Source organism: Salvia splendens, chromosome 5 (genome assembly GCF_004379255.2).
Source record: "Salvia splendens isolate huo1 chromosome 5, SspV2, whole genome shotgun sequence".
In the NCBI taxonomy this organism is placed as follows: domain Eukaryota; kingdom Viridiplantae; phylum Streptophyta; class Magnoliopsida; order Lamiales; family Lamiaceae; genus Salvia; species Salvia splendens.
This window is the reverse complement of record NC_056036.1, coordinates 27,247,712-27,272,154: the sequence shown is the minus strand read 5'-3', so window position 1 is coordinate 27,272,154 and position 24,443 is coordinate 27,247,712. Positions and strand designations below refer to the sequence as shown.

At 42.3% G+C, this 24,443-nt stretch overlaps 1 protein-coding gene, 2 long non-coding RNA genes and 1 pseudogene across 50 annotated transcripts in view; 1 reads left to right on the top strand and 3 right to left on the bottom strand.

Moving 5' to 3' along the window:
• The window catches only part of LOC121805251, an 87,111-nt gene that overhangs the window by 36,147 nt on the left and 26,521 nt on the right, over positions 1-24,443 (bottom strand). The gene's annotated exons all lie outside the window — the stretch shown is intronic.
• LOC121805243 (pentatricopeptide repeat-containing protein At1g26900, mitochondrial-like) lies at positions 936-2,570 on the top strand. The gene has a single exon (XM_042205044.1). The coding sequence runs from the start codon at positions 936-938 to the stop codon at positions 2,568-2,570; it is 1,635 nt and encodes a 544-aa protein (XP_042060978.1).
• Positions 5,085-7,619, bottom strand: LOC121805249 (annotated as a pseudogene).
• LOC121805253 lies at positions 22,948-24,297 on the bottom strand. The gene is made up of 2 exons (XR_006051402.1): positions 23,268-24,297; positions 22,948-23,183 (listed from the first exon to the last, which is right to left on the bottom strand). It is a non-coding gene; the product is annotated as an uncharacterized LOC121805253 (long non-coding RNA).

Genomic DNA, 24,443 nt, shown 5'->3' with positions numbered 1-24,443 from the left:
ACCTAAATATTTTATAGATTTAGCAACGTTAGCATGGTATTGTTCTGTGTTAGTAATTCTTTCTCCTATATTTACAAGTTTATGGATTCAATAATCTGCTTGTTTTTGAATTTTCCTTTTCCTCTTAAGATGTAGTACCTTTTATCAATTCTTTTGCCATTGTTGAACTTGGAAAAATTTATCATGTATATCTGAAGCAAAATAGTATATGAGGTGTAGATTAGTCCTCATATGTCTTTTTCTTTTTAATTGATATTCTCTTCATATACTGCTTTGCTTATTGGTCTTTTCTAAAAATGCTAGATAATACTACTATAGTATTAATATTGTCTTTGGTTCTTCCATGATAGAATATTAAACTTATTGAGATGCTTTTGTATGAATTGCATTAAAAAATATGGCCACCCATTCAAAATTGTTATCTTGCTAATGATAAAATCGGTACTTCAAATGGACTGCCAAAATTTCATAGCCGTAGTTTTGTCTCTTAATATATTTCATTCAAAATTTGCTTTTCATGTACACTTAATTTTTGAAGATCCTTCACCTTCATTGCAGCAAAAAAAGGCGATTCCGTCGCCTTGGCGGCCCCACACTGCTGTCCGACATTATGTGAGGGGGTTCAATCAGGGTACGCAGTACGCCGTTAAGGGGAAGGCCTTAACCCACTGGCTGCCAGAAGCCCATCTCCAAGGCCTCACACTTGTGCCTGAGAGATGGAAGCAACTATACGACAGCAGTGGGATTCGAACCCAGGCTCATTGCAGCAAGATCTGCCCCTCCGTTGCCAACTGCGCTACGCCCCTGCGGGCGATCCTTCACCTCCATGTTTTATGGGAAGAAAGGTTTTATGTCACCACATGCTCGATGAATTGACTCTCTTCCCTGATTGGTAAAAATCTGAGCTGTATGATCAGAAGAGATATTACGTCGCAATGTCGGCGACGATTAAACAACTGCTCCATCCATCACCACTTCTCCACCAAAATCTCATCGTCCTTCTCCAATCATGCCATCACATCCCTCAAACCGCTCGAATTCACTGTTTGATGGTGAAGACTGGTCTCGACCGAACCCCATTCCCACTGAGCAAGCTTCTCGCTCACGTCTCTACGCAGGATATTAATTACTCAAACTCCATCTTCAAACAGATAAAAAGCCCCAATCTTTACATGTTCAACACCATGCTCCGCGGCCATTCTATCAGCCCCGATCCTAAAAATTCCCTCCTTTTGTTTAATCGCGTGATGGCTGAGAATCGCAGCTTTGATTTCGATCAATTTACATTCATTTCAGTTCTAAAATCTTGCACCAATTTATTGGAGATTCAGGCTGGGATTGGAGTTCATACCGACGTCTTGAAATCTGGATTCGGTTCGGTTTTGAATGTGATGAATGCTCTTCTGTACTTTTATTGTGTTTGTGGCATGATTGAAAATGTGCGCCAAGTGTTTGATGAATTGCGTCTAAGAAAAGACCTGGTTTCTTGGAATACTTTAATGGGGGGGTATCTTTGCGTGAAGGAATATTCTTTGGTTTTGGAGTTGTTTAAACTATTGTGCAGAGATAGGTTTGGTGATGGTGTGAGTGTCACTACTATTTTCAGTGTTGTTTCAGTTGTAGGGCATTTGTTGAATGAATCATTGGGAGAAACTATATATGTGTTTTGCTTCAAGCTTGGTTTCTTGTCGAATTTAAACGTGGTTGCTGCTTTGATTTCCATGTGTGGGAAGCACGGCCGCGTGCAAGCTGCGCGTCGAATTTTTGATGAAAATGATGTTAAAAGAGATGTTGTGTTGTGGAACTGTTTAATTGATGGATATGCAAGAACTGGTCTTCTTGAAGAAGCAATGGAGTTGTTGAGATTGATGAAGGATCACGGCGTACGGCCTAATTCTTCTACGGTGGCGGGGTTTCTCTCTGCTTGCTCTGCCTCGGGGGCTCTTGGGATAAGCGAATACGTGCGTGGTTATGTTGAGGAGGAGCAGTTGCCGATGGATGCGGTTCTTGGCACAGCAATAGTAGACATGTATGCGAAAAGTGGGCTTCTCGATAAGGTGGTCGATATTTTCAACCAGTTGGAGATTAAGGATGTCAAGAGCTGGACAGCTATGATCTCGGGTTGTGGAGTGCACGGGCAAGCAAATGACGCAGTCAAACTTTTTCGTAGGATGGAGGAGGAGGGCGTTGAGCCGAATGAGGTGACGTTTTTGACGATTATGAATGCTTGTAGCCACGGAGGCTTGATGAGAGATGGGTTGAGCTGTTTCGGGAAGATGGTGAATGTTTATCGGTTAAAACCGAAGATCGAGCACTATGGATGCATGATTGATCTCTTGGGCCGTGCTGGCTTGCTGGTGGAAGCGTACGAGCTGATCAAAGGATTGCTGGTCGAGAGGGACGCCACTGCTTGGCGCGCATTGCTTGGAGCGTGTAGAATGTACGGAAATGTCAAGCTGGCCAAGCGCGTGAAGGAAGAGCTCGAAGGGATCTGTGAAAATCACGTGGCCGATTCACTCAGCCTTGCTGGTGCTTATGTTGCTGCTGGAATGGTAGCAGATCAAAGATAAGAAGTGGAGACTACTAGGAAGGGCGCTGGATATAGAAAAATTGATCTACCATTTTGATTTTAGTTTTTATTAATGGTAATTTCAAAAGTTCAATATATTAGAAATTGCTATCTTTTACAATACAGTAATCACAAACTTAGAAAAAAAATCTGTACTTCAAATTTTAATTAATAATTTTTTTGTTTCAGCTATTGTGTCTTTTAAAGAGCAGGTTAAATCACAAACAGAATTGGATCCATCTGTTGAGAAGTTGATCCATTTACTTTGTGTTATTCACGTCTGAAATGAGAAAAATGTTCAGGTGTTGCATCCAGAAACTTCAAATGTTTACACAACTTCTTTGTTGTTATCGACTACTTGGACTACTGAACTTAGCCCAAGCAGGGTGTGTTGAACAAGCCCTGCAAGAAGTTATTGATATTGTCACCCACATTGCTGCGATAGCATCGAAGTTTCCTAAAGAGAGTGTTGTGCTTTGCCTTTCAGGTCAGAAACTTTTATAGTTTGATACAATCATTACCTTGAAAATTTATTTGAATTTATTTGATTGGCTAAGTAGTCATTTCTCACAGTATTAACTTTTACATGTAGTTCTGAGATGCAAATGCTCATATTTTTCTATGATGTTCGTTGAAATTAAATTAATAAGTTTTTGGTTATTTCTTACATATGCTAGTTGTTACTTGATAGTTATCACTCTAAGAGTAGTTGTCACAAACACTCATACTCAGCCATGAAGTGTCTTTGCACTTTTTGTCAATCTATGGGCCTTGGTTTTATGTTGGAGAGGTTAATTCCTTTTTCATCTGCATTTATTTTTGCATGGATTCGTGCTACTGGCTAATGTTTTTGAAGGAGTTTACAGGGCGAGTGACTCATTCCTATAGTTTATTTTACATTTTTTCCTTAGTTAATGTTCTTGATTTTGGTTAATTTTACTTTTATATGGCCCCACTTCAAAGTGATGCTTAAGCATGAAAGCTAATGATTCTAATGCCTTGGTATGCGGCCTGTGGTGTCACATCGAATGAGATTTCCATGTGCCCTGCACAGGTGCGCCTTACTAACCTGCTATTCGTATTTTGATGCATAGGGATTAGAGTATATAATTAATTCTACATTTAAACTAATTGGTGTCCTTCATAAGTTTGTTGGTCCTAGTGATACATTTTTTAAACTCGGCTTCCATATCTCGGTATGTGTTGGTGGGGGGAGGGGGGGTTATTAAGAACAAATGAAGGATGTAAATCAACAGTTGGAGAGGTAGAATCCTACGAGTTCGATAACAACTATCCTATGCTCATCTAAAGTCCAAATTATGCCGACAAAGGGTCTCAAGGGTTATTAAGGTATCATTAAGGTAAAACTATATCTTCTCTCGAAGCATACAATTTGTAGATTGCTACCTAGAACCGAAGTGTCCTTCCTAGAACTAAGGCAACAACTCCTAATAGCTCATAAGATACTTAGCTTCATTCAAAGGCTCAAATCTCTCGATTATATTGGCAAAGATTTCAATTTATTTTCTTTCAAATTAAACTATTCATCTCTCATTATTGTAGTAGAATCCACATGCATTTATAAGGTGATCAGTCAAATAACTGTATAAGCACAAAAGGAATCAAAATAACTACATGAGCCAAAGCATAGGAAGAACTCTACGAATCATTGTATCTCCCTCGTAGAACTCTACGAAGTGTTTAGCTATTCATGTTCGTCATGAAAGTAATATAACAAAAGGAATGAAACATCATGAAAACGAAACTAACTACACCCTTGAGTTGGGGAATCTTGATTGGAAGCTCCTTCTTCAACCTAGGAATGGATTGGGGAAGTTCAATCTTGAATCCTTGCTCTCAAAGTTGTTTTTCATGTTGGAAGCTCCTTCAACTTTCTCTCTCTTGAATCCCTGCTCTCAAACTTAGGGCCGCTCCATGTTTCTGGACAGCACGCAGTCTTCGTAAAATGGGCATTATGTTTTCTACAGAACTCCGATTGAGACGTACAAGATACCCACGCGAAGCTCTCTCAAAGACAAAGAGAATGATATGCATTATAAACAAATTGGGATTCAAAATCCCCATAAAAAGATTCTTCGGCTAAGGATGCTGCACATCCACATATTTTGTACCTTTTTCTACACATTCTTCACAAAATGGTCAAAATACCAACATAATAGAAAAGTAGATATTAACATGCCTAATAATACACTAAATGTGATTGGATTCATATAAAACTACCTTCTAAAACCATTCAAAATCCAAGTATATCACTAGGGTTGATAACTCATCTATAGATGGAAATCTATGAACAAGAATGTCATTTTTGTCATAGAATTTCATGTATAGATGAGTTATCAACCCTACCAAATATGCTTTTTTAGGTACATTTTCCCTGCAAAAGGAGAGGGAAAAACTTGGATTCAAAATATCATAGTCCATCCAAAACTAAACTGGCAGTTGATGAAATAATCATAATGTGAATTTTGATAACAAAAAGTAAGGGAAATGACGTTCAAACATTCTTGTTCTTCTTCATATTTGAAGGCGACCATCGTCCCTTCTTCCTCAAGCTTCCTCACAAGGCGCTTCCTCCTCAGCCTGATTTTCTTGGCCAGCTTCATCTTGATCCTCTGCTGCTCCACTTTTTTTAACACCATTTCATGGGTCCCTCATCCCTCGATATCATCAGCCAAAACAATTACCCAAAAGCACAGTCCAAACCGTACTTGCAGGATCACAGAGACAGAGTATCAAGGTGTCCCTCCACATCAAGAAGGATAACGTCCTACTCTTGTCCATCACTCAACACCCCTAACTAATTACAATACTCAAAAAATGAATTATCCACGAAACTGGAGGTTCGGGACCCCCAGGTGTTCCATCCGAACCATAGCCATGACCAGGTGCGTTGCTGATTGTTGGTCAAAGATCTCGAGTTGTGCCGTGTTGCACCCCTGTTGTGCCAAGTGAGTTGCCACTTTGTTACCTTCAATTGCAATGTATGAGATTTTAGTATTCCTTGCCTTTAGCTTATTTTTTATTTCTGTGAGTTGATGCCGCATCGTGGCTGCACCATACTGCCTCGCAGTTAACATTTGAGCGATTCCTTGTTCCCCAATTTCAAGCCAAATTTGTTGCCCTCTTTCCGTTGCCATGTTTAACCCAATGGACACCGCTTGTAGAGTTGCATCCATCCGAGAGCTTGCCACAACTTTTGCTTTAAATCCGCAGATAAGGTTCCCACCATCATCTCTGAGTGTGCCTCCTGCCCCTGCTTCCCCATTGCTCCAAACTCCATCAACGTTTAGTTTGAGCCAACCCGTGTCAGGAGGAATCCACCTGATCAGTTTGATTGCTTTCTTGGTTTCTCCTTCCAAGCAGTAGTATCAAGTTTGTCTCTAAGAGCGCAACCATTCCATTGAGCTTTTCCGAGTTTTCCGGCCGTGATGAGCTGCTGCAGATATTGCTGTATTCGGTTGATCACCGTTTCTGCTGTGAAGAGAGTCCCACGGTGGATCTTGTTGTTTCGTTCTGACCATATAAACTAAAGGGCCAAACAGGGGATCACCGAGCTTGCATGTGGTTTGTCTGATCTATTCAGCCATCTATTCTAGAATTTGATTCTCTTCTCCAGATCGTTGGCTGCTCTGTTCCATGATGGCAGGCTTGGGAACCAACCAGCACATATACCCTATACTTGCCTCGCCACCTCTCCGTGTAAGAAAAGAATTTATCTTGTCTCCACCTCCGGTGCATTACAACACCTGCATTTGGAAGCAATACTGATTTTCCTCCACTGGAGTTTCGCGTCAACCGGAATTCGGTTAGCCAGGAGCCTCCAGTTGAAGATGGAGATTGACGGGAGAATGCATTCATTCCAAATTAGCTTGAGGACTTGTAGGGAGGGCCTCCGGCCTCTGCATATTTCCCATGCTGAGCTTGTGGAGAAATTTGCGTGGGGAGATTGGGTCCACCGTAGTGTATCCTTGCCACTTGAGACAATTGGAACCTTGACGATGTCTGCTGCAACTCCCATCGGCACCCCTAGCGGTTCAAGAATACTCCGTACCAGAGGATGATTCCATTCCACATTCCCCATTCCTCCAGAATTCCTTGATTTTCCTATGTGGTAGTCTCACCCTCGGGTTGCACATCTCGCTAATCGGTATGTCCCCCCACCAGATGTCCTCCCAGAAATTAATTTCACCCTCTCCTACCGACCATCTGACATGGTTGTGAATTTTGTTTCCAGCCCTCACCATTCGCTTCCATGCGGTACTTTGGTTCGTCAAATGAGGGACTTTTGAGGGGGCTGCATTGCGGCAATATTTCTGTAACATAAATGCAGCCCTGAGCAAATCTTTCTCTCTAAATCGTATCCAAAGTTTCATTCCGAAGGCCTCAACCATCTCCCCAACTTCCGAATGCCAAGGCCTCCTTTTTCTGTGGGGTGGCAAATGTGCTCCCAACTAATCCAGTGTGTCGTTTTTTTCTCGTGAGATGCCCCCAGAAGAACCTCGCGAGTAGACCCTCCATTTGTTTCAAGGCCTCTTTTATGGGTTCGAGGACTTGGAATACATGTAGAGGGATAGATCCGAGAGTGCTTTTGATTAGCAGAAGTCTTCCACCGAATGATAAGTGTTTGTGCGACCAGGTGTGGATGCGGGCAGAGATTTTATCTCTGAGGAACATAAACATATCGGTTTTCTTTCTTCCCTCTGATGCTCCACTTCCTGAACCTTTGACTGCAAAGGGAGGTTCTCAACGGGAGTGCTTCTCTTTCCCGCCTGAAGTAGGGACAGGAGACTCTGAGGCAATGGATTCTGTTCCATCGACATCAGAGGCGGCCTTAACCATCAATGCACCCCTGTTGTTGAGAAAAAAGGGTGCTTGAATCCGGCCTCCCACAAAGGATCTTTGATGCATAGCAATGGCATTGTGGGTCAACCTGATGCAAGGGTTAGCAGAAATTCTGGAAGTTGAGGGTGAAGTGAGACACACGGAGGAGAGGGGAGAAGTGAAGAGAAGAGCCATTCATCCAATGTGGATAAGCCTCTCTCTACCAAATATGCTTTAAGTGTATAAGTGTAACAGTATGTGCCTTTAGGCCTAAAGTAAGAGAGAAATACCTGTACGAAATTTCCTAGAAGCATAAGACTATAAGACTATACCTATACGAAATTTCCTAGAAGCATAAGACTATATAATAGTATCAGTAGGCGAGTAGGCACCTATAAGAAGAGAGAGATGTCTTTACTAAATGCTTTCTTTAGGAGAGAGAAACAAAGAGATAGACTTATTTTATTTATTTAATAGACCTAAAAAGCTGCACCACTGCCATTAATTGTTTTCTTTAAGACACCTAAAAACAGCCGACGCCCCACCGTCGCCCCGCGTGCACTTCAGCCGCCCCAGCCCACCCTATCAATATCGTTCGGCCAGGGCTGGGGCGACTACAGGCGTGCCCTGAACGCCCCACACTCTAATCGCGGCCTGAGCCTGATTTTCACAACATTGAGCGCATTATCTGTGTTTTGTGTTTTGCGTATACAGTGCTTGTTTTTTTTTTTGCGTGATTGTGGTGATAATCTGTAAAGGTTGGTTAGCTACCACGCTTGGGTTGAGGTTCTACCTAGACACAAACTCAAAAGGTGACCTATACTCTACTGACTGGTGAGACGGTCTCATATTAGGATCAGGTTGGTTACGTGAAAGGAGGGTTTGTTGGACTCAAAAGTATGTTAAGATAATGCATTATAGGACTACAATTTGATTCACACCATCCCTCTATTCTCTCAAAACTTTTTGGCACGCAGTTTAAAAAAGGGATATTGAGTGTGTTAAATAAATAGATAAAAAAATAAGAGGGGGAAAAAACAGAGGGAATAAAGTAAGAAAGAGTAAAGTAAGAAATAGAAAAAAATTATTATATATGGAAATGACTCAACTATGAGAAAACTTCCCGAAATGGAAAATGAGTCAACTATAATATGGAGTACTTGATTTTTCAAATCTTGTGCCTGGATAATAGATGGTAATGAGTAAGTTTATCTGTTGAAATATATTCTGATAAGAAATTTTAAAACATAGTAAACGAGGCAGAGGCGGAGTGTTTTCTATGTTTGTTTCCTATATATGATCGGCTTAATAGGACTCATAATTTAGAAAAACCAATCCACTAGAATCCAATACAAGATTACATAGATATCTATTAGTACTCTCTAATATCTCATGACACTATCTGATTCTATCACTACCAAACAAAAAAGCGCTAAATAGTGACAGCGGCTGCTAGCTCATCGGCAATTTCGATTCAAAAGGTTTATTTGTTGGCAAAGTAATCTCATATATAGAACTGTCATGTGAGGCTGATTCTTAGTGTGAGAAGCTCCTCCTTCTCTCTAAAAATCATACACCTATTGTCCCACGCCTACTCAACCTCCGCCACCCCGTCACCCATCGGCCGTGACCGACCGTCACCTCGCACCACTCCCACCCTCGTCGACAACACCATCCTCCGCCGGCCACACTCTCCCCACGGTCTCCCCGGCGTCTCAATCCCTCCGGCCGTGACAACCCTACCTTTCCTTTCATTCAAAGCGTGTTCTCCCTCACCACCCGGCTCCCTCGTGGCCACCCCCACAACAACCATCCCGATCTCACCCAAGCCTTCTTCTCGAGCAACCTTGTTGCACTCCCGGCCATGCCGGACGACCCGCCGAGTGACACACCACCCCCCGAGGGAGAGCGAACCCTCTCGGACCAGCAAATGACATTTAGCTCGAAGGAACCAACTTCCCCGAAGCAACCTTCCAAGAAATTGGCGTTGAAGGGTGCCAAAGCAAAACTCAAGGCGCGAAGGAGTACCCCGGCCCCGTCTACCAAAGGGAACGATCAGAAGAGATTCGTCCCATCTCCACTCCCCAAAGACAAACAACTAAGGAAGAGGATCAATTTCGGGGAGGAAGATGGCTCCCCGATTGCGAGCCCCAAATGCAAAAGCTCTATCTTTCCGGTGCCCTTGAACCATGATAAGGGGGACGCTACTCATTTGGAGGAGATGATGCAAGATGGAAACGAAAAGGAGCTTGAAATGACGAGCCCACTTGCGGACCAAGATGTATCCCTCGACTTTTTTCCTTTCTTCGGCCAAGATTCCAGCCAAGCTACCGGAGAGGAGTCGGCCGACCCCGAGGTGAAGTCCATTCAACCGAGCCATGACAAACTTATCGTACTTGGTGCTGCAAAAGTACAAGGAGTCTTGGGTGAAGAGAGAGTCAACCTACCCGAAATGGGTATGGGACCAAAAATGCTTTTGGAAAGTAGTTTGGTGCCTTGCCAAAATGGGGGTTCACATGATTCACATGATTCACTAGCCGTTGGAGGCTTTTTGCAGCCTAACCCTACCAATCTTCTCCAAGTTTCCTTCTTGGAATCGGCGGACATGCTTGATGTCTTGGTGGCGCAACCACTTCTTAACGCCGGCAAGGCGGAGTCCGGTCGGTCTTAGGCCGAGCCAAACCATGCACCCCAACCTGGTACGAACACTTCCTTGCTATCATCATCGTCTTCCTTTAAGGCCTACCAAGAGGAGTTTCCACCCTTGGAGAAAGGCCGGACCTTAAAGATCCGTGATTCCTTCGAGCGCGGTCGGCCGAAAGGTGCGGGGACGGTGCCGAGACCTCAAACGGATCAGGGTGAGTTACCTAACATGCATATTAAGCCAGGTACGGGTGAAACTACCACGGTCTCGGCTAACATGCCCAAGGCCCCGGAAAAAGTGGAGAACCCGACACAATCTTCTAAGTTTGAGTAATGGCTGACCTTTTGAAAGCAACTCCCGTAGCTACAATGAATGGGCCACACCCTAGTAGAGAGGAGGGAACCAGGGTAGGTTCGAGCAGCAACACGTCGGCGGATGGTGCCGAGACGGGTCCGGAAATCACTAATGCGTGGCGCTCAATGGCGGATATGCTCAAGGGGGCTCCCGACACGAATGGACCGCAAGTGTTCGTGCCTGACAGGATCCACAACATTGTACTTGCATCAGTCTCAAATGGAATACCGTCAATCTACTTCTCAGGAATGAAATCCGAAAGCGTGCCGAAAACGTAGGGCACGCCATTGTAGGTAAATTCTCCCGCTCTATTCCGACAGCCGGACAAATTCAAAAGGCTCTCAATAACATTAAATTTCAATGTGGTTTTACTTGGAAATACATTAACGCCAAACATATTCTCATTCAATGCGAGGATTTGGCGGATTATGCTAGGCTACTTAGCAGCTCGAAGGGCACACCGGTGTGGTTTATCTACCGCCACCCAATGAGGGTCTTCATATGGTCCTCGGATTTTGATGCTTATTGTGAGTCTCTGATTGCAGTGATATGGTGTAACCTATTGGCCTCCCGATCCACCTGTTTGATCAATCAGCCCTTTTCGCCATCGGCAAGCTCCTAGGGACACCAATACAAGTTGACCGAGCCATCGCGAACAAATCAAGGATGTTCTTTGCGCGCATTTGCGTCGAGATTGACATCATGAAACCACCCCCCGAAGAAATCATACTAGACATTTGTGGAAGAGAAATTGGTTCAACAAGTGCGGTGGGATAAAATTCCAGTTTATTGTCGGGAATGTAAGCACGTCGGGCACTCGAGTAATTTTTTTTTATGCTGTGGGAAACACCGAAAGACCACCGAAGAGAAACTACAATAGTGAAACCCCTCAAAAAGCAAATCAAGATGGAAACGGTCCAACCGAAAAGCAAGCCAATTTGGAGGCCAAGCCAAATGACAACAATGAGTGGAGACGTCAAGGAAGAAACAAAGGAAAAGGAACATCCCCGAAAGCTAGACCGAATGGGGAAAAAAGGGTGGAACCGGATTGGGAGGGTCCGGACATTGTGGGCGACTTCCATGAAGATGGCGGGCTTGAAAAAGGCCAACTAATCCATAGCATGGTTCGAAGGGAGGGAGGCGCCACTAAGTACTCAATGGGGCCTGGCCGACCCAACTCGAGAGATGGGGAATCAATGGATGTGACGTGGGAACATGGTGACACAACCCGTCGGATGGCTTCGAGTTCCCGAGGGGGGTCACGAGGGGGCTCGAGAGGGAGATGGTGACACCCCACGTCAAACCATGGAAGGAGTGGAGATGATTGGATGGGCAATGTCATGAGCACAAACAAGTACTACTCGCTCATAGCCAATGGGAAATTTGACGTTGATGGATGTGGCGAGATGGACACGGTGGAAATAGATATCCAAACCCATGGTGTACATCCTAAGGACATCCTCTTGCAAATTGACGTCGGGGACCACGCAAGGGAGGAAGACCAACAGATTGTCATATTTAAAGGAGGGCCTTCAAACCTTCCGGGTACGACCCTACCTTGCTAATCATGTGTCACGACCGCCCTTACTAAGGATAGTGAAGACGGGGAAAACGTGACGATGGGAGGGACTAAGGAGCTGGGAAGAAAAGGGGGAGGCAAATATGAAATTAACTTCAAAAAGAAATATTTTAGTTTATTGAAAAGTTAAGCAACGGATATTAGCCTCAAAATACTTAATGTCATAAAGCAGTATTAAATAGTGCGGAAGACTTCTAGAAATTTATTTCAAACACGGCAGCGGAAAAAACAAGTATCAGAGGAGAGTCATAGGATGACGCCCATGTTTGAAGACACGACGCATCCGGGAATTCCTAAAGCTCACTCAACATCCACCGCAACATCACCCCTCAACCTGCACATAAAGAAAAAGGATATGCAGGGCTGAGTACTTGTTGTACTCAATGGGCTCATGCCGAAAACATTTTATAACAGTTATGTCATCCATACCGGTGAACTCGAGTTTTTACGTTTATTTAAGAAATATCACGAGTATCACAAAAAAACTTTTCACAGACCGGCCGGTCAAAACAAACTCCCCACTTTCTCATCAATCAATCAATCACATCCTCTTACCATAGTGCGACGAAAGTGTGCCCACACTATTCGCCCACGAGACCGGCCGACTAGCAAGGACGGCTCACGATCCCCTCTGTGTACACAGCCTGATAGGGTTTGCGGCCCTACTCAGCCCCGAATTCGTTTATCATAGCCCTATAGCCTAATGGAACGAACTCACTAACTAGGCATCAAGCACAATCTCAACATAGCCCTATAGCCTAACGGAGCAAGCTCAAACGAACTAGGCATCAGGCAACAATCTCAACATCAAAACAATCACGGCATGACATAACACTTTAAACCACCCTTATATCACCACATCATATTTTCGGAAAAATAAAGAGGTTTGAAAAGAAAGCCCACCTCGTTCGCTTAACAATTCACAATCCAACTTATGGCAACTCTCGTTCCTCGAGTTCACGAATACAATGTCAACACAACACAAGTCAGCCTTCCACAAAAACATATTACCATGCATGTCCTATCGTTTCTTTCACCGTTCTCTCAAAATTACCCAACCCAACGTTCGTCACAAAGATGGAAAAACACACCATAGTATATTTCGACGTATCTCACGCGATCACATCATTAAACACGTTCCTTGGATATACATGCATCATATAATACTTTTAAACTTGAAAATAAATATCCTTTTATCAAAGCAGAAAACTGGCAGAACTGCGCGACCGTTTTATTAAAATCACTAAAAATTCACCCGACCTCATATGAAGCTATATTTTGGTCACAACACAGAATACACATTCAAGTTCATCCAGACAAATTTTCACAATGAAATAACCTCTTTTAGTCAGTCAAAACAATAATTAAACTCTCTGGTCGGAACATAAAATTTCTAACAGCACTGCGCAGTTCATTTGAAAATTTTACCATAAATTCATCCAATGCCTAAAAAAGGCTTAAAATTTTACACGACTTAGAAGACACTTCAAATTTTCATATAGTTCAAGAATCACATCAATCGGAGGTCATTTGGTCAGTCAAAAAGAAAACGAAACATTCTTGGCGAGAACACAGGTTTCTGGCAGATTTGCGCAGTCAACTTCAAAAAATTATTAAAAATTCATTTTTCGATAAAAAGGGCTGAAATTCACACGAGACACGGAAACACCTTGAAGTTTACTCAGTAAAAATTTCATATCAAAATTCGTTCGTTTGGTAGGTCAATTACACATCAAAAACCGTTGTTCGAACGTCACATATTTCAGGCTCACAAATTCGAATTTAGGGTTTCTTCTTCATTCATCCAAATACAAATTTTTCATGCTTATAATACACAATCATGCTTAAAAAGGTTCTCATAACCATGTTTGCACATAAACTCACATCATTCACCAAAGATTCAAATCAAACTTCACATGAACTCATTCAAAATCCCATATTCATCAAAGTTCTCATGCAAACACAAATTTCCACCGATTAATTTTGCGATCTATGATTCCTACACTCACTATATGCATGTAGGATTCAAGAACAAGGATTAAATGGAAAGATTGAGGGAAAGTGAATCAAATATACCTTTCTTGATAAAAATGAATCGGTAGAAACAAGAATTGATGCGATTCGTCGGAAACTCTTGAAAATCAACTCCAACGGATGCAAGAACAAAGATGAATGGAGGATTTTATGAGAGGATGAAGAGATGGAGGGAGAAAACGTGTGGGAGGGGGAGAGGGAGGAGAAAAAAGGAGTTGAAATAATGGGGCTAGGGTTTGGTTTCTCCCTTTTATATTCTAGGATTAATCCCCCACTTAAATAAACAAATAAAAAGAAATTGTGGAGTGAAATAGGGAAAAAGGGGCGTGTACTAAGAGGAGTATTTAAAAAAATTAATATTTAAATCCTTAATTAAATAGGAATAGGATTTAAATTTGGTAATTTCTTGTAGGAAAAGACTCCTACAAAATAGGTAACAAATAAATTAATCCCACAAGGTAATTGAAAGGTATAAGAGATGAAAATTTAAGGGTCTTAAAGATGGAAAGAATCAAAGTACCAATTAAGTTTACAAAGTAATTTATTCTCCCAAGTATAAGAGAAATTCGAAAATTCCAAGGAATGGGGCAAGGGTCGAAAATCATGGAGAATAAATTAGGAATATTTTGGTTTTGGATTTAATTTGGATAAATATCCCAAAACAATTAATTAAATCCAAGAAAGAAGATATTACTTCCAATAAATAGAAAGGCCGAAAAGAATTCGAATAAAGTGGCTGGCACAAATATGCATGATCCTATTTAATTAAATCCACCCATTGGAAAACATATCATATTATTCCACATAACTCTCAACCATTAATTTCACATCGTTAACACAATCACATAGAAATCAATTTCCAAAAAATGCATTTCCAAATCAACATCCACATTAATAAAACGAAATAAGTCACAAATTTTAGGGGTGTTACATCATGTCTTACAATTTCATGTTTTGGAATGCTAGGGGAGTCGCTAATGCGCCGACCCAAAACGTCCTAAAAAGACTAATCAAGTGTTATAATGTCATGTTTCTTGCAATAATGAAGCCACTAACTAATCCCAACCCGGACCGGTACTCTAAGGCGTTGGGCCTAACTTTCAAAGGATCAAACACATCCGGCAAAATCTGGATTTTTGCCGAGGATGGAGCCACTTTTGACATTGAGGAAGATTTGGATCAAGTCCTACATGGAAGGCTCACCTCGCACCACATGGCGAACCATATTTCCATCTCGGCGGTCTATGCTAAGTGTAATAGATTGGAGCGACACCCTTTGTGGGATAAAATGAGGGAGATTTCAACTCGGACGGAAGGAACACCGTGGCTGATTGGAGGGGATTTTAACACGATCCTTGCCCATGAAGACAGGGTTGGGAGTGAGACCAATAGGCTAGCTGAGATGATTGATTTTGCCGAAGCCATTGAAGATTGTAGGCTTCTTGACCCGGGGTTTGATGGTGCGGAGTTCACATGGGCCAAGAATGGTTTGTTTGAAAGGCTGGACAGGATGTTTGTTAGTGAGGCATGGACCAACGCGTTTGAGGCAACAAGGGTGACTAATCTCCCAAGGGTCTCCTCGGACCATGGTCCGATACTCGCTAGGTGCAAGATGTCGAGGCCTCTTTCGGGGGGTAGTGCCTTCCGATTCCAAAACATGTGGGTCCGGCATGATAGCTTCTTGAACTTAGTTCAAGATATTTGGGGTCAACCGACGGGGGCGAGTGGGCTCCTGAATCTCCAAACTAAGCTTGCTAGGAGCAAAAAGCCCTTAAGGCTTGGAACAAGGAAGTCTTTGGCAATATACATGCCAACCTCAAAGCGAAGAAGGAAGGGATCGCGCAAGCTCAAGCCGACTTTGAGGCTGACACGCCTCGGAATAGGACTGAGATCAACAAGAGCATTGCCGAGTATATTCTCCTACTTCGAATGGAGGAGGACTTCTGGAGGCAAAAGGCCGCACTAAGGTGGCTTGCGGATGGTGATAAGAACACCAGTTTCTACCAAAGTTGGGTGAAGCAGAAGAGAGTTAGACTTCGAATACACTCCATTAATGTGGATGGCCGGGAGATTGCGAATGAAACAGAGATACGGCACTCAGAGATTGAGTTCTTTCGGAGCCTCCTTGCCCTGGACACCCCGACACTTGAGGAACCGGACCTTGATCTAATCCAACAACTTCCCCCCTCAACGGACCTAGAGGAGCTACACAACCCACCGGACCCTAAGGAGGTGAAGAAAGCGGTGTTTGACATCTTCGGGGACAGTGCACTAGGCCCGGACGGCTTTTCGGTCGTCTTCTATCAAACTTGTTGGGGGATCATTGGAACGGATGTTGTGGAAGCTATAAAGCAGTTTTTTCTTGGGGCATACCTTTCTCGAAGCGTCATGGCTACCAACATTGTCCTTATCCTGAAGAAGGCCTCGCCCGAGACATAGGCAGACTATCGTCCCATAAGCTTATGTATTGTCTTTAACAAGATCATTACAAAAGTACTAACCGCGCGTCTTGCTCCTTTCTTGCATCAGGTAATCTCCCCTAACCAGAGCGGGTTTATAAAGGGTCGGCTTCTACACGACAACGTCCTTCTCGCCCAAGAGATGTTCCACGAGTTAGCAAGGTGTTCCCCAGCACCGAATGTGGCTATTAAGATCGATATGGCCAAGGCTTATGATAGGGTGCAATGGTTCTCAGTCCTTATTAATGGTGCCCCAGTCGGGTTCTTCAAATCTACTCGAGGGCTCAGACAAGGAGACCCCATCTCCCAGGCACTTTTCATGATTGCTGCAGATTATCTTTCTAGGGCCCTCGACAAGCTCATTCTTGGCAAGAAGGAGACGACCTTTAAAGCCTCCAAGAGGTGCATGGAAATCAGCCATTTAGCCTATGCCGATGATATTATTATTTTCACCCAAGCAACCTCAAACCCTTTGCGCCGGCTTAGAGCGTGTCTTGACGGGTATGAGGGGGTCTCCGGGAAACAGATCAATCTCGCTAAAAGTAACTTCTATATTGCCGAAGCACACGAGCAATGGGCGCATGCAATCCAAAGTGAAGGTGGTTTTGCTCGTGGGTCTTTCCCCTTCCTCTACTTGGGGGTCACCATATACCGTGGATTCAAGCGCACGGAAATGTTCATGTTCATTCGTGAGATGATTGCTAGGAGGATATCCGGATGGGCGCATCGCCACTTATCCTTTGGAGGGAGGTTAACTCTCATTAAGAGCACCCTTGAGGCGGTTCCTATCCACCTATTCCAAGCCATAGAGCCAACAGCTGGTACCCTTAAGCTTCTTGACCAGCAACTGGCATGTTTCTTTTAGGGCTCGACGACTGAAAGAAAACAGACTCATTGGATCAGTTGAGACCAAATGTGTCTTCCCACCAACGAGGGAGGGCTCGGGATTCGTAAGTTCACTGATGTCCTACGAGCCTTCAACATTAAACTCTGGTGGCGCTTCCGAGAACAAAGTTCCTTATGGGCACGTTACATGATGAAAAAGTATTGCGCCACCTCCTCGCTTCTTTCTTCGAGAACCACGGGCAGGAATAGCCCGACGTGGAAGAGGCTGGCCAAAGCTTGGGTTCATGCTCACCCGCACATTCGGTGGCTAGTTGGGCATGGAACGATCTACTTTTGGGATGATATATGGCTCGGCAACAATCCTCTCACGGGGCTCTGTTTCGATGAGCGGGGCAGCCCGTGACGACCGTCTCGGAATTCATCACGGATGGCGCATGGGATGTCCCTAAACTACAATTACTTCATGACCAGGCTGGCCTCCCTCAACAGATCATTGATCAAATTTGTAACACCCCGATCCTATCCGGGGTGCCGGACATCCCGCAATGGACGTTATCCCAGCGAGGAGACTTCTCGCTAGCCTCAACTTGGGAGACGATTCGGACGCCTTGGCCCATCATCCAAGGGCTTGAGGACATTTGGAAGGATGGTCTAACAACCACCATCGCCATTTTCAATTGGAGGCTCCTTTCTAACCGCATCCCTGTTGACTCAAAGCTTCAATGGCGTAAGATCAAACTTGCCTCCAAATGCCAATGTTGCCCACATCGGCCAAGTACCAAGTCCCTCCAACACCTCTTCATACAAGGCGCCGGTGCGATACGAGTGTGGAGGGAATTTGATGGGTGGTTTGAAGGCTCGACCCCCACTCTCGGGCTGAATGACACGATACCAACAAGAATTGAAGTGTGGGCGCGAAGATCGCAGCAGTCGGGAAGGAAGCACCTCAGCCGAGCCATGCCTTACCTCATCTTTTGGTTCCTTTGGGCAGAACAAAATAGAAGCCGCCATCATGAAGTCCAATTCAAGTCGAGCAATGTGATCTGGCAGACCCTTACGTTCGTCCGAAATAGCATGGCCAATGGTAGGCTCAAGCCGAAGCACTGGAGAGGGGTTAGGCTTGGAGTCAGTATCCCAAGCCTGGCCGAACCCCAACGGCCACCGCGTCTAGCAATGATGGTTAAATGGGAGCCACCGGACCAGCCCTGGATAAAACTCAACACGGACGGGTCTTTCTCTGAAGCGACAGGAAAAGACGGGGGAGGCGGTCTTATTCGAGACCATTCGGACAAGTTGCTCGTATCCGTTGCGCTCCCTGTTGAAGCACAACAAGCACTCAATTTACTCAAAGGGACAAATTGGGGACCTGCTCACATTCGCCAAGCCATGGCGCACATGGCCTTACATAAGCGCCTACTCACTCTTCGAACAACTTTCATCCACCGAGAAGGCAATAAGGTGGCTGACCTACTTGCGAAGATAGGTGTGGACTTGAGCCATGGCCGAATTATGGAGGTCCAAGACACGCCGAGAGTCGTTCAAGATATCATCCGGATGGAACAAATGGGGATCCCCAACTTCCGAGTCCGCGCCGAGGATGAGGATTAGAAGGCCACCGTAGAGTAGGCGGGTGTCGAGCCAATTGTGACACGACCCCTACTTACTCTCGTGGTGATTTAGTTATTTTGATAGTTCTTGGCTTTGGTTGTAATAGATACTTGTAATCTTAGGCTTTGAGTTATGGCAATTGTAACCGAGAACTATTTTGCTATATAGGGATGAGGGACCCACGAACCCTCCACCGTGAAGGTGTTTGAACAAAAAAATAGGCGGCTGCTAGCTCAACAACTAGTGACGGAAAAATGACTGAAAAATGCATGTCACTATCTAAAGCGAAGCAATCGTCAATGTTTTCGTCATTTGGTGGATTAGTAACTTTAGTGATGGAAAAATATGCCACTTATATTTTTTAATGACAAGTTTTTTAGTTACGGATCTGCCGAAACTTGGTATGTCACTAATCTATTAAGTGAAGAAATTTCGTTGATTAGTGACAGATGATTCCATCACTAAATAGTGAGTTTTTGGTAGTGTATTATAAGTTTATGTAGTGTTCTAAACTTGAATAATGATTTTGTTGTCTACCTTTTTTGACATTTTGTTTTGAATTTAAAAGAATCTGAGTTCCTTTCTTGCTACTTGATTTGCAATTTTTGTTCCTGAATCTCGGCAAAAAACAGTTCTTAATTATTGAATGTTAAATTGAAATACAAATTAGCATAGAGATGTTTTATTACTCAGAAGTAACTGAATTGATGGCACGTTTTATCACCTTGGTTGATAATCTTCACCCCGAGATGTCTAACTCTGTCGTCATGGTTAGATGTGTTCGCGTTTATGAATAAACCATTTTTTGTGTATTTGTGGTATAATATCAGTGAGAAAACATTGTTAGTTTTATTTCAAAGCAAAATTAGCAGATTTTAATTCAGTAGGCAATATCTCAACAATTAACCATAGATGTGTTTTCAAACAATTTTAAGATCAATTAAGCCCATATGTTGGATCCTAATTTTGAAATTAGGGTATATGAAAGGTCCTTTTGGGTTTTGTTACACTTTTTAGGTTAACTGCTACTTAAGTGAAGACAATGCTGGATTGGCATTCCAATATAAACTTTCTAATTGTAGACATTTTGATTTTCATATTCTACATTTTAACAATGAAAAAGTAAAAGGTATGCAAATTTGAAGAGCTGTTCATACCAAAGTTTAACCCAAATGTTTCAGGTCAGTGGCTAGCTTACAACGGTGTGAAATGTTGTCCTAATTTCGTCGGTGAAGGAAGAGTTAAGGTTTCGTGTTGGTGGCGGCGGATGAAATGAGAGTAAAAATCAATTTATATGGTCTACATCAGGTGATAATTATTCCTAATGATTTAATTACCAGATATAAGTTAAATAGTTTAATCATAGTTAGTCATATTAATTCAACTCATTTTATGAAGCCAATTCAAATTTGTTAGGTATTGGGCTTACTTTTATATTTTCTTGGGCCATTATCATAACAGTTTTAGAAAATTAATTTGTTTGGTAAATTTTATATTTATTAGTTTTTGGCTTACATTTATATTCTACTGAACCATTTTAATTGAGCAAAAACATTGTCAGGTCTGTAGTAATATTTGTATGCATTTGGGCAAGATTTTTAATTTATTTTCGGCCCATTATTGTTATATCTGAAAATTTATATTTTTTGTAATGTAATTTTGTCTAATATAATTTCTTTGTATTTTTTTAATTTATCCCTATTTTAATTTGTCCCTATTTTATTTGTAATTATTTGTGATTTTTTTCTATTCTAATAGTATTTAATTTTATTTTGTGTAACTATTTTGGATGGATGAATTGAGAATCCCATAGTTATAGTTGGAGACGTCGTTGAGCAAAATATTTCGTATAATTTGAGTGAGTGTAATGGATTGAGCAATTACACTCGATTGATAATTACAAGATTATGTTATTGTATTTTGAAAGCAGAATTTTTGGGTGGTCATAATATTAGTCATAAAGTGTTGATTCCTCGAATGTCTTTGATCCAAAGTTGCCATTCAAATTTCAACCGCGACAATTTCCCCTTGGCTGTTATATGCAATAATGATTAATAAAAGTCAAGGTCAATCGCTATCACATGTTGGAATTTTTATGAAAATCAGTCTTCGGTCAAGGATAATTGTATGTTGCTATATCTAGAGTTACGAGTCGTGGAGGTATGAAGATTTTAGTTTGTAAAGATGATATTGATAGTACTGGGTTGTTGCTGATTTTTTAAGTTTTGGTTCCTATATTTGAATATTTATATTTTGTTGATCACATTTGTTGAGCTCTTTATTTATTCCAATTATCTGAATTTTACTCTTTGAACTTACTCACACATATTTTCTATATTTGTATATCTTAGAGTAAAGGTCAATTTTGGTAATAAACGTATGACTAAAATACGAATTTGGTCCAACATAGTCACTTTTTGAAAAAATTAACTCATACTCTTTGATCATTTATATTATTTCTTTTACTCAACTTAGATCATAAATTAAAATTGTATAAATTATTAGCATAGTTCTGAAATGTTTCATTCATTAGGTAGTGATAAATTCTTAATTTAGAATAGGACAATATAAATACATTTTTGTTTTCGTAAATATTCACATTGCTTTAAGTTTTTGTTTTCTATAGATTCGTTAAAAGTTGTATTCGTTTTTTGAAACTCTTATGTCCCTTGCATAGCACGAGTGTTAATACAGGTTTAGTAAAAGTCGTAGTTACAATATAATGTTATTCAAACTCGATAGCACAGTGTCACAACTATGGCTGATTTGGGATAACTAAGCCGCAGGATACCGTGACTAGGGAGGAGGTATAAGAAGAGGGGAAAAGAAGTAAGGGGAAAAGAATAATGAAAGTCAAGTAACCATAAGATACTCGAGATATATTAAAGGAAACAGTACTTAAAACAAGATACACTCGATCATGCGAACTTGAGTGGTTGTTTATACTTATATAGATTATTAGAGTCTTAAACGAAATAAAATTTATCAGAGCCTTTAAATGAAATAAGTGTCGCCTTCCTAAAGGCACATCAGAAGCAAAGGAACTCAGTTCCGAGTATGATGACATGAACCTCCGAGAGTTATTCTTGATGGACTAACAACACTCACTTCACCCCGTCGCAGCTCAACCTGTACATTTAGAAATATATGCATAGATGAAGTACAAAAGTACTTTGTCCAGAGCCTTTGTCCTAGCGGCAATGAGTTTAGACATTATTGTAAGAGGTGCCGAGTTCGAGCCCTCTTTACACCAATTGTAATTTCCTCCCTTCTATATTAGTTTATTTGTAATTTCCTCCTTCTTAATATAGGAGCTTTTTTTAAAAAAAAAAGAAGTACAAAAGTACTTTGTGAACACATTGCCAAAAAATACAAATATACATTTGAAAATATTGTCAAGCATCACACTAACACTCAGGGTTTTATTTTTAAACAAAATGCCCAAGGTTATTGTAAACCCTTATTTGACTGCAGTCCAATTTCTTTTTTGTATATTTGATCATCTTGTGCCGTATATAGATAGTGTTCTCTCACGGTCACCATAATATTCTTGTGCGGGAAGGTGGCCACCTTCCACAGTCACTAGACCCGCTCTTTGGCCATAGGTCTCCCGTGTACACTAGTTCGAATAGGGACACCACCCTTCTCACTTGGACCCGAATTTGGTTCACAACTCTCTTGGCCTTAGCCAAAACATATAGGCGTTATACACAAAACATTTATAACAAGCCAACATCATTTGAATATAAACAACGAACATAAGTTCGAGTTTTCTCAAATATCACTTGAAAATAAATTTAATTTTTATCCACACTAGTATTTAGGATAGGAAATTCACTATGTACTGTAATGGCCACAATTTAATTATCTTAACTTTTAAAATAATTATCAAACTACGAAGCGAATGTCTTTTCCTAATTTCTTTAAGTACGAGAAAAATAGAACCCTTATGTCTGGTTGCTTGATTAATGACTAATAGTGATCTAGAAATAAAGAAGAGAGTGAAGTCCGATTGAAGAATGAACATGTGCTCGTTTATTTCCTTAGTCGAATGAGTTACAATAGTTACATTTCAAGCTATGACTTAACTTACAAAAAAAACACAAGTAATACATGAATGCCTAATGCAAATGCCTCGAATCTATTCTTCACAAGTTCAAGTCATCCCCTTCCGACGATCGAGAACCAGCGGGCCCAGATCACCAGCAAACGGCGGTGCAACAGCAATGGCAGTAATTTCTCAAACACCTACAAACCAAAACAAACCTCCTTAATGGCTAAAAGACAAGAGAATTAATGGGACTGTTAAGTGTGGAAAAGAGACAAAACTACGTTCTTGATGAAGACCGAGGGATTGCCAAAATAGGAAGGATAAGTAGCAGCAAGCTCCTGCACTCTCCCCAGCCCTAACCGAAGGCTGCCAAGAGGCAAGATCAGCCTTTTCAGCTGCAGCAGCCCTGCAAAGCACAGTTAACAGCCCTACACCCTTGTTGTGCACCTGCAAAAATCACCACCAAGGAATGCAGTTAAAGTGGCTGCAATAATCCAGAAAAGAGGATCTGCTGCAGAAAGAAAACAAGGGTAATGCCAAGATATGTAATGGCAATAACAAGTAGAGTTTGGAAGGCTTAAACCCACCACAATGAACAACCAAATAGAATCTCAGCAAATACAGAAAAATCTCCAGATAACTGTTTAACGACTTTCACATAGCCTCTACTCAATCCTCACTTAATGAAAATCACAAAAAACCCAGCATCAGTCACATATAAGCCCTCCAACACCAAAATTCACCTAATCAGATGAGCTAGATAATAAGGGTTCGAAGACTTAGCTTAAGGCCGGCCACCGAGACGAAATCCGACGACGAGCGAACTCCGACGGGACCCGGGAGTTGCGGCAGATGACGGGACGGCGGCGGCTGCTTCACCGCGTCGGGACCTCCGCCGTGCGGTGCTGGGAGACGACGACGGCGAAGGCGCGACGGCGGGGCAAGCGGCGTACCGAAAAGGGACTTGGAGGCGCTGCCTCTCGATTCTCGCGATCCAGGGGAGGAGGTCGAATTCTGATGAAGAAGGGGGACGGCGGTTTCGCCGGAGAAGAAGGGGGCGATGACGCTCGAATGCGGGAAAGCCGCCTACCTAGGGTTTGATTTCCTTAATTTGGGGATTTACTAATTGTCCAAATTAGAAAAGAAAGGGAGAAGTGAAAGAGGGAGAGACGAAGAAAGATAGGGAGGAAGATGGCGCCGGAGACGGCGGTGCGTGGCGGCCGGGCAGCGGCGGGAGTCGCCGAGGTAGGAGGGAGAGAGCTAGGGTTCCTATCTAAATTGGGGATTTTGAAAATGGGAAGGAAAAGGGGGAGCCTATTATTTTGATTAAAGTGGGAAGGCAGTTTGACCAAAAAAATTTTGAAGAATAAGGAATTGGGCCACTTTCGTTTACACCTTGGGTCAACATCTTGTTGCTCATTCATTTTCATATATCGGGCCAATCTTGATCTAATTAG